This window comes from Serinus canaria, chromosome 1A (assembly GCF_022539315.1).
Source record: "Serinus canaria isolate serCan28SL12 chromosome 1A, serCan2020, whole genome shotgun sequence".
Classification (NCBI taxonomy): Eukaryota; Metazoa; Chordata; class Aves; order Passeriformes; family Fringillidae; genus Serinus; species Serinus canaria.
The window spans coordinates 9,587,291-9,603,303 of NC_066314.1; the positions used below are offsets into that span (position 1 = coordinate 9,587,291).

General features: G+C 37.3%; 1 protein-coding gene across 4 annotated transcripts in view; it reads left to right on the forward strand.

Annotated features, from left to right (window-relative positions):
* CACNA2D1 (calcium voltage-gated channel auxiliary subunit alpha2delta 1) overlaps nt 1-16,013 on the forward strand; it is a 359,850-nt gene that overhangs the window by 66,155 nt on the left and 277,682 nt on the right. For all 4 annotated transcript variants that reach the window (XM_050986216.1, XM_030237746.2, XM_050986223.1 and 1 more), the window contains exon 3: nt 923-1,039. In XM_050986216.1, coding sequence (XP_050842173.1) covers nt 923-1,039 — 117 coding nt within the window. The remainder of the gene's footprint in view (nt 1-922; nt 1,040-16,013) is intronic.

Here is a 16,013-nt window from a genome sequence, read left to right on the forward strand (position 1 = left end):
TGCTACAGAGGCAAAGTACTTGAGTAAACTCAGGCCATCTGTTGCCTGCATAAATTAGTTTTCCCTGTTTGCCCATCAAGCTATAAGGTATCCACTTTTTTTTTTTTTTTGTTCTTGTTTTCCTTTTTTTCCACTCCAAATATAGGATTTTTTTTCTTTATTCAGTTCTAGTAGGAGAGAGATGGGCTGATGCACTTTTTGCATCTTTATTCTTCCTTCCTTCTTATGGTTACATGCTTTTCACTGTAGTGTTTTTGATTAACAAATAAAATTATCTTCTTCATATACATGTTCTTCCTTGGAAACAGTTAATGGCTCCTCAGAGATAACCTTAATTCACAATAGAGAGAAACACATTTGTATTTCCCCTCTTCCCCTCATCTTTTTTCCTCATTTCCCCTTATGTATTTCTGCTTTTCCCTCTTTTCCTCTTACCTCCTTCTCTTTCTTTGTGAATACTAAAACTATCATAAGAATAAATAGATTAGGGACTAAACTGAATAAAGATAACTTAAATTAATTAATTCAATTGGTATGTTTGTATTTCTTCCTTCAAGGAAGAATTCTATTCAGCAATAACTATTTTAGTTGAAATTCAGCAATTTTAAAGGATCACCATTTTACTGCTCTCTTAGCACGCCGTGGGAATCAGATTCCTTGAGCATTTTGCAGTTGGTTCGTTTGTCACTAAAACTGGTCAATTTTGAAGATTTATTAAATGATTTTTAGTGTCAGCTTCTACCTCTCAGACAAAAAGGTGAAGTACTCCTTTCACAGGGCCCCACTGGATTTTCCTAGCAGTAGTCATTATGAAGCTCCAGTAAGAAGAGATGACATCTTGATGCCTCTTCTGTCAAGTCACTTGGCTTGTTTCGGCTGTGTACTGTCATTTTGATTTATTTCCATTTTTTTTCTTTTGCAGATTTATTTGAAAAATGCAGCAATGTATACTGTAGAAGCAAACAACCCTCGTCAGCTAGTGGAAATTGCAGCCAGAGACATTGAAAAACTTCTAAGTAACAGATCTAAAGCCTTGGTGGTGAGTACTAATGGTTCAAGTTTTCTATTTGGTATTTTAAAAGATCTTTATTTACTATTGAAACATGCTTTCATGGATATTTTTACTGCCTATACACTTGGAGGCAGTGTCAGTGTGATGTGAATAAGACATGACAGGTAGAAAGATGGCTCCTGACTTCATGGTAAAAATGAACTCCTTGGTTGGCATAGGGCAGATGTTTATAATATTGACCGACAGATAGGAACCATGGCCAAGTAAGAAATTAAGTTATAAATAGATTGGAAAATATTCCTCTGGGTGACGCACATGAATGTTTATGGCTTGAAGATCACTGTACTTTATAGTCAGGAATGAGCTTGGGGAAACAAGAGGGCTTTTTTATTTTATTTTTTTTTTCCTCTAATTTGCTAATTTAACCTGTATTTCAATCATAATTTGTGTGAAGGCCATGCTTCATTGTGACCTCAGAATTCTCTATGCTTTAAATAAAAATTATCTGTTTCTTTAAAGTGCTTTTGTCAGCAATCCCTTTCTCTTCTATCCTGTAAGACATCAGACCTGCGTAATTGCTTTGTATGGCTCCCACTGACCAAACACATGGAGGGATCTGGACGAATTAATAAATATTCTTCATTCAGAGTAGAACCATTAGAAAATGGTTTAAAGGATGAAAAAGCAGTCTGTATTTCCTTGGACAATTACATATTCAAATAGGCTTGCAGATGAGGCTGAATGTATCATTTAAAGTGAAAGAGAGGAGAGAGATTAATTCACCTAACTGTACAGGTCTACTCAGCTGGTTGTCCTAAGCTCATTTTTTTGTTCAATGGAATAAAACAGGCACTCCTCAGTCAGGATGACCTGACATTTTCTAAGTAAGATTTAAAATGGGATGAACTATAGCTGAGAAGAACTTCTCTCTTTCTCAGCTGGAGAAGCCTCAGACCAAAATGTCTGTATTGTAAGAGTGTGAAGCTGGGGGAGATGAGTCCCACCCAAAGAGTCCTTTCATCAGTACAGTTTCATGCAGCTGAAGAATCACTGTGAGTGAAACTGCTGCTGCTGCCCTGAGGACTCTCCTTCGTGTAGGCAATGAAGTTTTGCACAGTCTGTTGTCTGTCATAGGTACCACAAGAGGTACCCATTGTCCTGCCTTTGGTTCTTAGCAGGATTTCATTCTTCCAGTTCCCATTGGTTACCTAATGCACAATGTGCATCAGTGTTATCTGGGCCAAAGCTTTTCTATTTTGTTCAAATTACTTGTAAATAGGTCCAATATTTTTCTTGTTTTCCTCTTTTTCTTCAGTGGACATGTGTTTATGTGGCATTCTGTGGACTTTACACAAAATACAAAATTTTTGTATTCAAATTTTTGTATTTTGAATATGAAATTTTCCCCACCATTTTCCCTTCAACTCATAAAAATTTGATGTTTTTAAATTATCACAGCAAAAGCTTATATTTTCTCAAGACACAGGATTAATGTAGGGGTTTTTTATGTGGATTTGTGGTAGTTTGATCTTAAAATTTTAGGAAAACTAAATAAGTATCTCATGCTTACTTAAAGAAATATTCCAGAACAGTTTTTTCTGTGAATGTGGAAGAAAGGCTACCTCACTTTGGGCAAGCTCATGGGCACATTTTGAAGAGGGCAGTATGATTCTGTTTCCTGAGGTAAAAGAAGACTAAATTAGGAGAAGGATAGTCCTTTGGTCCAGTAGCTCCTAACAGCTCAGATATTTATACTGACTTTTCTACTTGCAATTATCCCAGATTTGTGTCAGAACTTTCAATGACTTCTGGTTTTAAACCTTCCTGTACATTTTTTTACTCAGGAGATATTTTTTGTCTCCTGCACCTGATCTATTGATTCCTACTAAGATGATTTCTTCACCTTCCATATATATTTCTCTTTCTGCTTTCTGCAAGGACTACCTTTATGCTGTCAGTTTAAAAACTTTATGTAATGAGGCTGAATTATTTACCTGAAGTTTCAGTCTTGGGTCTGATGGGTCACATTTTCTCTGAAATCAGGAGTGGAGTAGAATGGAACTGTTACTAATGACTGCACAGAGGGTTTTACCATTGGGGCTAATATGAGTCAAAGTGTTAATTAAGACCTGAATCCTGAAAAGAGTGTGATGCAAGGGCATCAGGCATCCTCCAGTGATGCCATGAGGAAGGTGCCTGTGACTTACATCAGCACTGTTATTGTTCAGGGACTAGCATACCTCGGGGATGTCATGGTTTCCTCTAGGCATGAGACACAAACAACCTTTGGGCAAGGGTATCATAAACAAATATTAGTGATGAACTTTCTAATAATAAGTTGCCTTCCCTTGAGCCATAGGATCACCTTTAACTGAGAGATATCTCTTGCATTCTGAATTATTTGTGTTTTCATGTAACTGTGGGCTAGAAAAATCTCTAGCAATGAGAGAAAAAATTGCCAGGTAAATGGGTATGGGTTTCTGTTTGACAGAAGCTTACAATGGTGGTTGAAATAGGTACCTAGCTGAGGAAGGAGAAAGGGGAAAGCCTTGATCTGAACTCACTTTCCTAGCTTACTCTTACTAGGAAATGTAATGCAAAGAAGAAAAAGTTAGGATGAAAAGAAAATGGAAAACTTTCTAGCAAAGTGCAGTGGGAAAAGAGAGTAGTATGAGTAGTAAGGAGGGAGACAGACAACAGCCTCCTAGTGAAGTGTCTTGCAGTGGAGCCTGTTGTTGAAGTAGTGAACATTTATTTTATAGCTTTCTGCTGTTTACTAGTGAGTATTTGTCTGGCCTATTTCAGTATAATGGATTCCCATATGCAAATAATCCTGCAAGGAACAAGGAGTTGGACTCAATGATTCCTATGGATCCCTTCCAGCTCAGGATATTCTGTAATTCCACAATTTTATGATACTACAGAGAAGTTAATATTCTGTCTCTGTGTACCTCAGTAAATGGTGGGTACAGATGAGCTGTGCTGCACTGCAATCCACATCCTCAGGTGTGTGCTGGCAGATGGGTGGAGGTTTCACTGAAATGTGCCCTGCAATAACTATTGGCAAAACTCACAAAGCCTTTCCAGGGGTACCAACAAATAGTACACCTAGCCCATTGGGCTGTCTGGAACCCAAATTGTTCATTTTTGCTGGACTTGGCTTCAGTTTTAGCATTCCTACCTCATTTTGAGTGCAATAGATTTCTGGACCTCTGTAGATTATGCTAATGGATCAGAATCCTTTCATTCCAATGGAAAATTTGGAAGACACTGATATTTAGTTGATACTAGTCTCATTAGAAATACTAAATAGAGTACCTGACATTGTACTACATTTATAAAATATGGTTTGAGGAGTTACAAATATTTCCTCATTGACTATACAAAATTAAACCCTTTTAAAGTTATTATTATAAAAATGGGTTACTAATATTTTTTACTACTAATGTAAAATACTGTAGTAATCTTAAGAGTTGCAAAGATCCTAATTTTTTTGGTCATACTTTAAAATTAAAAAGGTATATTTTAAATACTTCTGAGGTTTCGTTTATGGTTTATACATTGCATCATGAGGGGAGTTAAGTATAATTTTGTTTATACAACATATTCAATGTAAAAAAAGTCATATTTGGTCCAGTGCTGCAGACCAATTTAAACAGCACCTTCACTCCTGTGCAATATGAACTTGGTAGCTGTGCAGCCCTTGGCTTTCCTCTGCCCATTTTGGGGAACATCCTGAATCTTCTACAGCAGGCAAATCTGTAGTTTTACCTCTTCTCCTTTTTGCTCAGATATTTGAATTGAATGTAGTGAGCAATTTGTATCTTTTAGGTAGAAGAAAATTAAAGAAAGAAAATTAAGAATAACAGATACCTAGTAGCAGTCTTTTCAAGCCTAGACTGCAGAAGTTTTAGGGAAAAGGATCAAAACATCCTATTTCTTGCTTAGCTAAGATCCCTTTCTGCATTCAAAAATCATGTTAATGTTTTACTGTTTGTGCAATAGTTTGAAATTAATATTAATTATAATTTTATTTAAAACTAGAATTTATGCATATTCCCCTGCAAGTCTTTTCCACAATAAAATATCTCTTCATGGAAAAATTCAATGTCAGGGTATTATTTTAAACCCTACATTGTACACTCACAGTGCATTTATTAGTGCATTTTTCAGTGCATTTTTCTTCCATTACTGCCCACTCTGTAAGGCAGCAGCTTAACCATTAGTGTAAAGCAAACACTTAAGCCCCACTAAAGTGCATTTCACTGGAGAATGAGAGACAGTCATATTTTCACTGCCAAATTCCTGCCTGTGATTTCTTTGCTTTGCTTTGGGGTCATTTGTGTCTGCTTTTAACTAACTCATGTTAGGGTTGCTGCAGGGAGGGCTCCAGTCAGTACCCTTGGCTTCCTGAGCTGTGTGTAGATAAAGATGACTTACATGCACATTTGCACCTTATTGCCTAGATTTCTTCAGACATCTCAACCAGAGGCATAATCTCTTCACTCTAGCCTCCTTGCCTTGATTTCTTAAGAAAACTGAGGAAGCTTGGTTTCCATGGAAACTGAGGCACAGATTGTGTGCTCGGAGACAGGTTCCCTCTACGTGCTGTTGGGAAATGTCCAAGGTGCACAACTGTGTCTCTGAATGAGGAGCTCAGAATGTTTATCTGCTGGTTTAGATGCAATTTCAACACAGCTGTGCAAGTGTGTCCAAATCTCTCAGTATTTCCCTGCCTGCCTGAAATAGGGCTTCACTGTCTCACAATAAAACTGGGAAGCTTAAATGTGTTATAACATATTTTGAGGTTCCCAGGCAGAGATCCTGTGCACTTTAAATAGGGTTGGGAATTTTTGTGTATCCTGAAAGACCTATAAAAGCAAAATAAATTTTGTAGGTGTGCTTGATACTACTGTTTCTTGAAAGGTATCCCCACTCCAGCTTGAGTTTTGTTTTGATATCTAAAACCAACATAACATTCTCAAAACCACTCTGGGACTCTTACCTTCTGGTCTGCTAATCTTAAATTGCCTGTAGTAACAAGATAGTTTTCCATTCTTTAAAAATACTCTGTAGATAAATTTGAGTTCTCCACTCTTTAGCAGAACTTTGGCTGGACATCATCTCTTGCTTTTGGGCTCTGTTACAGCTCAGTCTCCTGAGCTCCACTAAGAATTCCAAGAGGCCTAAGGAGCCACATCTCACAGCTGAGTGCACCATTCCTGCATGCTAATCTAAAGTTTAGACCTGATCACTCTGTGATGCCTTGGACCAGGGCTCTATACTGAAAATATCTGTGAGTGCACGTGGGTACATATCTGGATATGGACACACTGTACAGGTGTGTTGAAATTGCTTCCTAACTAAATTCCAGTATCCCTTCAATTCCCGATGATAAATCCATTTGCTTTTATTCTCTGCCTGTGAGGGCTGAAGTCCTTCCCTGAAAATAAGGTCATTCTCAGTGGTGTAGTTTGTGTTTTCCTAAAGTTGGTGGCAATCTGTGCTTCTGACTTCCCTCCTTACTTTGCAGACAGTGGCACAGTAAACACGGTGAATTTGTCATGAGAAGACACTGATGGACTGGGTCTTGAGTTGATGGAGGATTCTGATGTTTCCTGTTGGTTATTACAAGTGTGTGATATCCCATAGAATCATCACAAGGGTTTTACCCTTGAGTTGTGGTCGTATCAGAGGTTAATCAAGATAAAATGTCTTTGCCTTCCTCTCTCTCCTAGATGATTTTCAGAATGTAAGCCTTGTTGAGAATTGATTTGAAAACTGATATCAGTACAAAAAGAAGCATCACCTCTGTCTTGGCAGATCTGCTGCTATTCAATTTTTGATTTTTAGGTGTTTATCTTTCTTTGACTCTGCCAGTTACAGGCAATATTCGACAATTTTATTGCAAAGGGCTGAAGTTGAAGAAATTCAGAGAAAGAATATATATTGAACTGTGCTTAGTCTCCCAGCAAAAAACAATTTTCAGATTTTGTTAGTTTGTTTTTGTTAGTTCTGTGAAATGCTGAACATTACAAGGAAGATGGAAGTGGACTGTGTGTGCTGGGTTTGCCAAAATAATTTCAGGTGTCATTTCTAAGGAGAGGAAGTCTGCAAATACACTAAAGAGGAAACTGACTGGAGTAAATTATCAATTCAAAAAATGAACAAAGTTTTGTCTGTGCATGTTTTTGTGTCATGCACAGAGGTTTTATGCAGTTTTTCACTCTAATGTTTTAATTTTCCCCTTGAAATTGTTTGACTGTCCTTGTTTCTTTTCTTTAATATTTTAAAATATTTAGTTTGATCAACTTTTAATTTCAAGATGGGCGTTGCTCCTTAGCTGTAGGAAGAAATTACACAAAGTGTGTTCCAGAATCATAAAGCAAATGGCTTTAATTGCAGTGATCCTCCCAGAAAAATACAACTAAAATATACTTTGTCTAAGGGCTGTAAGATCATGCATGCATGCCATATGTTTTTGCATGACAATATGTCTTGTTTAACTTTTTTCTGTTATATATTTGGTAGAATTTTACAGTGTTAGGACTTCAGGTCTATTCACGTTTTACTTTTTATATCTCCATCAGTTCTTTACATACTAAGTAGCTCACTGAGGTGGAAAATTTTTAAATTTTATTTTTGGATGCTTCCTGTGAGTATTTAAAATAGACATTGTCATCTCCTTGTTGCAGCATTAGATTTAGATTTCAGCCTGTGGCTAGAGTTGGTCTAAATAGCTTCATAAGATATGGCAGGAACTTTGCAGGTGAGTTTAAGACCAATGCTTTGCTATTTTTGAAATTATCCTCACTGGAATTTTGCACACTAGCAGAAAAAGTTTTACATATGCTCTTTCAGACTATAATACTGAATCTATTAGCCTGTATGCACATTGTTTAAATCTCCAGATGTAAATGTAGTCTATTTTGAAAGTCAGCTGTAGCTGCTGAAGCAAATGTGGTTTGGAATGACAGCTAGTGAGACACAACACTTGTGAAGTCAAACATTTGTCAACTTGTCCACATGTCAGATGTTTGAATTTGTTTTTGCTTGTCTTGCCATGAGTCTTATTTTTTTAACTGGAATCCAGGCTGTGTGGATGCAACGTTATGCCTCAGAGGATAGATTCACATAACTCACATACCTTGCAAGGCATAAAAATCTGGAAAAATCAGAGGGCGTGCAGTAAAAATTCTTATAAATATTGCCTGTTTACATGCTTTTCTTTTCACAGTTGACTTGATGTGCCTTCTGCAAATCTTGTATTCTTCTTGACAGATAGAGAGGGGGTCATCCCCTCACCTTCCCATGCCCTCATAGATAGCCACAGTCATAATTTTGATTTCTGTGGCCCTGAACTCTACATAGTGCTGCAATGGCATCAAGTCTGCAAGCTTAGAGAGACACCTGCTGAATCTCCATCCTGCAGCACAGTGCATTGCATTTGCTGCTTTAACTGTGACTGAGACAAAGAAAGCTAAAAAGTGCCTGTGGCAAATAAGGTTATCTGATGACCAGCTTCACCATGTGACATTTCTTTCTCCTTACACACTAAATTGTCACTGTTAGCATAGTTTTGTTGCAGTCACATTTCATATGGAGAAAAATATGGGGTAGTGATAGGTTTAGCAGATCTTTCCCATTTAGATCCATTTATGTATTCACTAGCACAAATTCACTTACAAATTACATGGCCATGGTTAATTTTGCAGAAGTTTTGTTGCAGGTTTTTTTTTACTACCTGTTAGAGATTCTTCATAAGTTTTTAACAAGCAGGTTTCTTTGTCTAGGTTTATGGATACTGAAATTTCATATGTGAAAGATGCTCTGCAGGTGCATGGCCTCATTAATGCCAGCATCACCCTAAGCTGGGGGCTTGACTCTGAAAGGTGAAACACTGCTCAAACAAGTCTTGGTTTCTTTTGGTCTTAAAGTTTATTTTTCAACTTCGGAAGCTCAATATTGAAAGTAAAACAATGTAACCCAAAAATTCTTTTTCTTGAATTAGTTCAGTTTCTGTCTCCAGGTCTTTGCTAACCTGTTCACCCTCAGGCAGCTTCTTCTCCTGAAGTTATTTTTGTTTTCCTTGTATGACCTTCTGGCTGATAGGCAAAGAGATGTGTTTTTTTCCTTATTTCTTGGTCTGATGCCTTCCATTCAGATCATGCCCAAAAATACACACTGATGGTTTTTCTCTACATCTGGTTGAAAATTTTACAGCACAATGATTTTCCATGGTAAATCACATTATTCAAAATATAATATTGCATAGAAGTAGTTTAATTTGCAAGTGTTGGCTTCCATACTGTTATGCTGTCTAGTCAACCCTCTCAAGATTCCTTATTTTTTCTTCAGTCACTACATTTACATTTCCAACCACAATAGCATCAAATTTAAAAGTTTTTAAATTATCTGTGAATTGAAAATTCCGCTTACTTATTGAAAGGGGAAGAATGAAGTGCAAGTGTTGTTTTCAGGGGTGGAAACTTGCACACACACATTATACACAAACTCTGGTACAATAGTTGTGTGTTGTACCCAGCCCCAAGCCTGCATTCTGCCTTTTAACCCCCGAGATTGGGTTAAATCTGACTCTAACTTCTGTTCTCTTTCAGAATCTTTGCTTTCAGGGCACTGATACCTGACTGTATTCATGATTCCAGTTTTTGTCTCAGTGGAACTCTTGGTGCCCTTTTCTTGTCTTTCCACATTCTCCATATTAAAAGTTCAGATTAGATTGTGTTGCTCTAACATCACACTAACTCATGCTGAATTGTTCACCCCATTCAACTTAAGTACTTTCCAGGGTACCTGTGTCTGAGCCAGTGTTTTTTAAATATGCTACAAAATCTGTACATTCCTGGGTTAGAGAGTTTTAGTAAGTTGTCAAAACATTTTAATTGTAATTCAGTTCAGTTTTCACTTCAGAGAGAAGAATTAAAGCACAAAAGCAAAACTAAAGCTATGTTATTTAAAATGGATCTCGTCCTACTTGTTTATGTACATGTCATGATAAAATGCTCAAATGTTTTTTCCCACCTTTTCCTAGTCAAGTTTTTAGTGAGATTGAGCTGAGTGCAATAATTGTTACTGTGGCAGGAGAGTAAGATTGAATTTAGAGATGCCAGTTTTGACTGATGAAGTATGTAAAAGCATCAGACTTTCAACTTCAGTAGAACTCTTGCTGCAATAAAAAAACTATTGAATTGCATAATGAACATCAGAATCTGTCCTTTGCACAAGCAAAAGATAAATCCCCACTTTTGGGTTGATTTCTGGTCATATAATTTATTAAACTGGCATTCAAGAATGAGTAAAACCAATAGTATAAAAAGTATAAATAGTATAAAAAAAGTATAAACAATATATTCTTTCAAACAGGCTTCCTAATGGATTTTTTTCCTTTCTGTAAATGCCAGTGTTTTCTGAGTGTGATGGTGCCTATCTACAGTGTGGCCATAATGCTTATTCTGTAGCTGCAGTATCCTGAAATGCACTGGTAGGTCTGGATAACTATGCTCAGTTGTGTAACACATTTCTTGAAATATCTGAGTTTTTCTCCAAGCACTTTGGGAGCACACTTTGTGCCAGTATTTTGGGAGTGTGGTTAATTGGACCCCTCAGGAAAGAGTGCAGGTAAATCTGGGGCTCTTCTTAGTCAGCTTTAAAGGGATCAGATCAGCTGCTCCCAATCCTTGGACACAGCTTGCTGCAGAGTTAGTTAAGAAGAAATACTGAACTTCATGAAAGTGTGAAGCTGTTTCATGGAGTGTGTTCACCTGGCTCCTTTCTTTCATGTTCTTCTTCCTTATCAGTTTAAGGTGTCCACCCATCACCTTTGTCACACCTTTTGGGCTTTGTAGTGAAATTTCCATGTTAAAACTTTCCTTAAGAGAACTCCTGTCAGCTTTCTTTGCAACACTGACTTTTGATGTACTTGTTAGTACAAAAGGCAAAATTCCACAGGAACCCAGCAAGTTCTTTGCACCAGAAGTCTCTGTGGCAAAACTTAGAAAGCAGAATATGCTGAGGGAAAGCATAAACTGTTTTTTGCTATTTTCTCAAAGTCTGATTTTCTGTGATCCAACTGTGAATTCACTGATAAACAAATGTTCAACTTCAAAAAGCTTTATTAATCAGTAAAAGCTGAGGTACTCCATATGTGTTTTACGTTAATCCTTTTATTGGATTAAAAGATTCCCTTTGATGGGGAAGCTTCAAGAAAAAGGCGATGACAAATTTTATCATGTGGCAATGAGATGAAGATGTGATGAAGGTTTCTTCAGAGTCCAAGGACTACCCAGGAATATTTTTCACCCCCTTAAGAGATACAAGTGGATGCTCTTAACTAGATTCATAATGGGATCAGATTTATTATATATTGGGATTTGATTTATGAATTTGCATGGAGGTGGAAGGGATCCTCAGTGGACTCTCTGTAAATGTGTTTACTTGTCTCTTCTTACAGCACAGTGGGACAGGAGACTCTTTGCATGAACTCCAAAACCTGAAAATTCTCCCATGTGTGCTTGATTTTAACACAGCTGACTGTCCTTGTAGAGTCACCCAGGTCCACATTCCACCTTTGGCATTTGGAGATATGAGGAGCACAGCTGAAGGACAGATATATATATATATGTGCTAAGCACAAGATGTCTTACATGGCTGAAACTGAAATCCTCTGTCTGGAGCATTGCATTTGGGTCAGTGTTGCAAGATGACACTTTAATTTCTTTAGGATCAGAGACTGAAATCTGCTACTTAGCATTGGTAGCTGCAGGGATCGTGTGTGTGTTTTGCTTTTTTTTTTTTTTGGTTGTTGTTTTGGTCAGAGGTTTTTTTTTTTTTTTTTTTTTTGGTAGTTTTTCTTTTTTGTCTGTTTGAAAGAGGATTCTATTACTCAAATGGCTGTTTAAGGAATCAGGGATCTGAGAAGAAATTTATCTTCAGTCTAAGAAAGCTTATATTTGTCCTCCTAAAAGACTTCTCTGATGACTTAATTACAAGCTAGATGGAATGAAAATGCCCTGCTTGTCCTTGGTTATTCCTTCATCTTCCCAGTGCTGAGCCAGTGTGAGGAAGGAGGATTCACAGGACTAGAAGGCAGGGTAGCACAGGAGAGCTTGGATCTTAATATTTACAGCCCTCAGTTATGAGAGTAAAATATTTCCCCACTGGTCTTGTGTTGTTTCTAACATCATCACCATCTTCTTTATATTGCAGGCTGCTTCAAAGAAGGATAGCAGTGGGTCAGGGGGGTGGAGGCAGAGCTGGGCACTGCAGATGGGTATTTGGATCATGAGGAACTGCTCTGGCACTTCTGCTAATGCCCAAAAGTCAGGCTACAGTTAACCTAGGGAAGCCTCTGTTCAGCTTCTTTCAATCTTTGATGTTAGGTTTCCCCTAAGTAATGTCTTGGGTTTTTTAGGCTACCTTCTCCTTAGTCTTGTTCTAGTCTCCTTATTTCTATTTAAAAAAATATTTTATTTTTTCCCTTTATAAATTATTTCCTTTTTTATTGCTTTTTTGTATTTCACACTGTATTTACAAAATTCTGCTAATATTTTGCAAAAAGAAAGCTAGTCAATTTCTTATTTGAAGTTGATGGGTGTGATCTTTGTCAAACAAAACCCTTGCCAGCAGAAGGTGTATAGCACTAGTTTTCAAGAGGGGGAAATGAATACCCAAGTATGTTTCAAAGGTTTGCATTAGATTGTGACTGTCAAATAAAATAACTTTTGTTTAATATTAATTTTTAATTTCTTAAAAATCAATATTGATTTGAAACTAGTCTCAAAATCAGAAATCATTTAAAAGCCACTGCTGTTAGGTCATATGGAATATAACAAAAAAAAAGTGGGGTGATATGTAGTTTAGGTAAGAGAAAATACAAATTTTTGTAATTTTGTTTAATAGTTGTTTTATGGTTAGTGTCTTGCATTAAAAAACAGTTTGGATTTCTAGTGAGGTTGTGGGTGTGTTGGTTGGTTTGTTTGTTAGCCCCTTTTCCTTTTCCTTTTCCTTTTCCTTTTTTTTTTCCTTGTCTTTCTGGGGTCTATTCATTCCTTCCAAGCTGAAAGAAATACATTGTCAGAGGTTTTATCACCTTGCCTATGTTTAGTTAGCAGTGACATCATTAACCTATTTCAAGCCTACCTTTCTTAATAGCAAGAGAAGTTCTGCCAATCTTTAGGTTCAATATACCCTGAGACAAATACTCCTTTTTTATAGAATTGTTTGGAGATTTAATTTATTTTTAATTCACCATTTCTTATTAAAACTTCAATCACCTTCCACTTGATTGTAATTAAAACTGCCCCTAGGCAATAAATTTTGTTCTATGCAAATATGACAGGTATAATTATGGAAAAGTCTACTTGTTCATGTATTGCTCCTTTTCATTTGCTGTTAAAATAAGTGATGAAGTAATCAGATTTTTTTCCCCTTCAAGTATCAGAACAAAAAAGAGCAACAGAATTTATACTTCTCCTTGAGCCTGGGTTCATAATGCACGCTCCTCATTCCTTGAATTCTGAAATTATCTTCACACCAAAGATGGGAAGTTCTTGGTCTGCATCTTCTTGAATTAGTACATGGGAAATGTTTCTGTGCAGTGGTGGGCTCACAAGAGCAGTGTGAAGAACAGTGAGGGCATCTGGGTTCAGTCCTGGAGTTTGGCAGGTCCAGTGAGGATGGGACAGTGGTGTTCCCCTCTAGATTCTTCTATTAATGTCTTAATTACATCCAGCTTTGACATTTCTGAGGAAAAACTATATATCTTTCTTAACATTCAGTTAACAATACTGAAATTGATCAGTGGCTATGTTTCAGGGGTATTTCTTGATTTTATTGGTGCAGCCTGTTGCAGAAGTCAGCAGGTTGCACTTGTTGTGAAGGGGATATTTTCTCTGCCAAGAAGCTAGCAGGGAATGCTTGCCAAAACTGAAAAGGTCACGAAGATCCTTTAGGTCTTGCCCTCTTGTGCAGAAAGGCCTTACATAATCCTTCAGCTTCAGCTGCTGCTTGCACGCTGGCAATGGCCACGTTCCTGCTCCTTGGCTCGTTACGCCGTCTCCAAGTTGGTTTGTGTTCCAGCAGCAGTGACTCACTGCTGCTCAGGCCCCTGGAAAGCACTAACCAGACAGGCTCTGCTGCTAAATTCAGAGGCTATTCCCCGAGTGCCTTCCCTGAGTCAGAGCAGGGATTTTGTTTTTGCTGGATGTGTTTGGGCGGATGGTGCGGGAGTGGGCGGCGGTAACGCTCTCGTTGCTGAGCAGGCAGTGAGCAATCTCCCTTGGTGTTTGTTGTGCCATTTCCCCCCCACCCTCCCTTTTTTTTAATTTATTGTAAAGGTTTACATGTATTCTGGAGTTGTCAGGGTGAATTTATGTTTTACCAGGTCTTTAAAAAAATTAATGTGAATGAACAGAAAATGCTAGAGGAGCATGTTTACCTGTTCCCAAGGTGATAAAAGCAGATTGAGTTAAAATCCTAGGGGTGAGTATTTTCAGGTCAATTTCAAATAGAATCAGCCTTCAGCAGCAATGAATATACTGACGTGTGTAAACCATGTGGTCCCACCAGGCATTTCCTCAGCATTTCCAATCCCTTTTCTCTTCCACAGCATTGATGACATGCCAGATTTCCCACTGGGTCAACAGAGCTGTCCTTCCCTTCTGGCCCCTCAATTATCCTTCCTCCCCCTTCTTCCCTCCCCAGAGCCTGCATGCACCTTAAGGGTATTCCTTTCATAACCAGTGGAGGACAATGGAAGTCAAAGGACTAGAGCATGGCATTTTGCAATTCTAGGGACAGTATTTCATCTCATGACACCTTTCATGGGCTTCCGTTCTATGTAAAAAGATGGCATCATATCCAAATGTAATGTAATATTAGGTGAAAGTATGTGCATATAAAGAAAGTAAAAGAAATTCAATTTTGAGGTTATAATCTGAGAGAGTTTTGATTTAGAATTTATAGCTATTTTTTTCTCCCACAGGAGAAACCCAAATTGTGTAATTTTACCCTCAATTATTATTTTTTGTATCTTTTGTTTTTTCTGTATATTCTCCCTGTACTCTGTATATTACAACCTCAACTCTTCATTTTCAAAATGCATCTTATTTTTAGGCTTTCATTTTCTAAAGCCAGCTTTTGGTACAGCCAGCCTTTTCATCTGTTAAAATATAGTAAAGGGGTGACTACAGAGGATGAAAATGAGGAAAAAATTAATGCTACCATGTACAAACTGTGGTGTAGCATATCTATAACCATGTAGTTGGGAGAATGGAGCATAGGTGCTACTACAAGGTGCTTTAGCTTTTTGATTTCATGCTTTTAACCTTTTAATGAAGCACATTTTTCTTATAACTATTGTTGCACTGTTCTAATATTTCATAAAAGAGCTTTCTGTATTTGCAATAGATTCACATAAGATTCATATTTGCATGGGTAATTGTTGCTGCATTGTAGGCAAAGTTTAGGGCTACAGGCTGTGTTCCTGATTTTGTTCTGAATAAAGTAAGGACTGTGTTAAGCATGTAATAGTATTAATGATTTTTTTTTCCTTGAATCCAAGTTTACAGTATGACTTGGAATTGTAAAAGAAAGTTGTAATAGTGAATATAATGATAAATGAAATGGAAGAACGAAATACAATTATGTTCATGTGGTGCAAGGGAACTGTCCATCGTCTGTTTATTCAGTCCATCTGTGGTTTATTCTAGACTTTAAGCTTCTATTAGTTTCTCACTGAAATCTTCTGTTAAATGGGCACTATTTCTTAAGATGTGTGTCTGCAAACAGTTTATTTCCTGCTTGAGATTACTTTATACTTATTCACCTTTTTTACCTACTGTTAAGAAATTCACTTTAGGCTTCTGCAAAATCACTCATATAGGAGATCCCTTTGGTCTTAGTGTTTAGGGTTTGGTATTTTCCAACTTGGTGATCTTGAAAGCAGGTGGGGATGTTTTGTATTAAAATATTGGTCCTATTC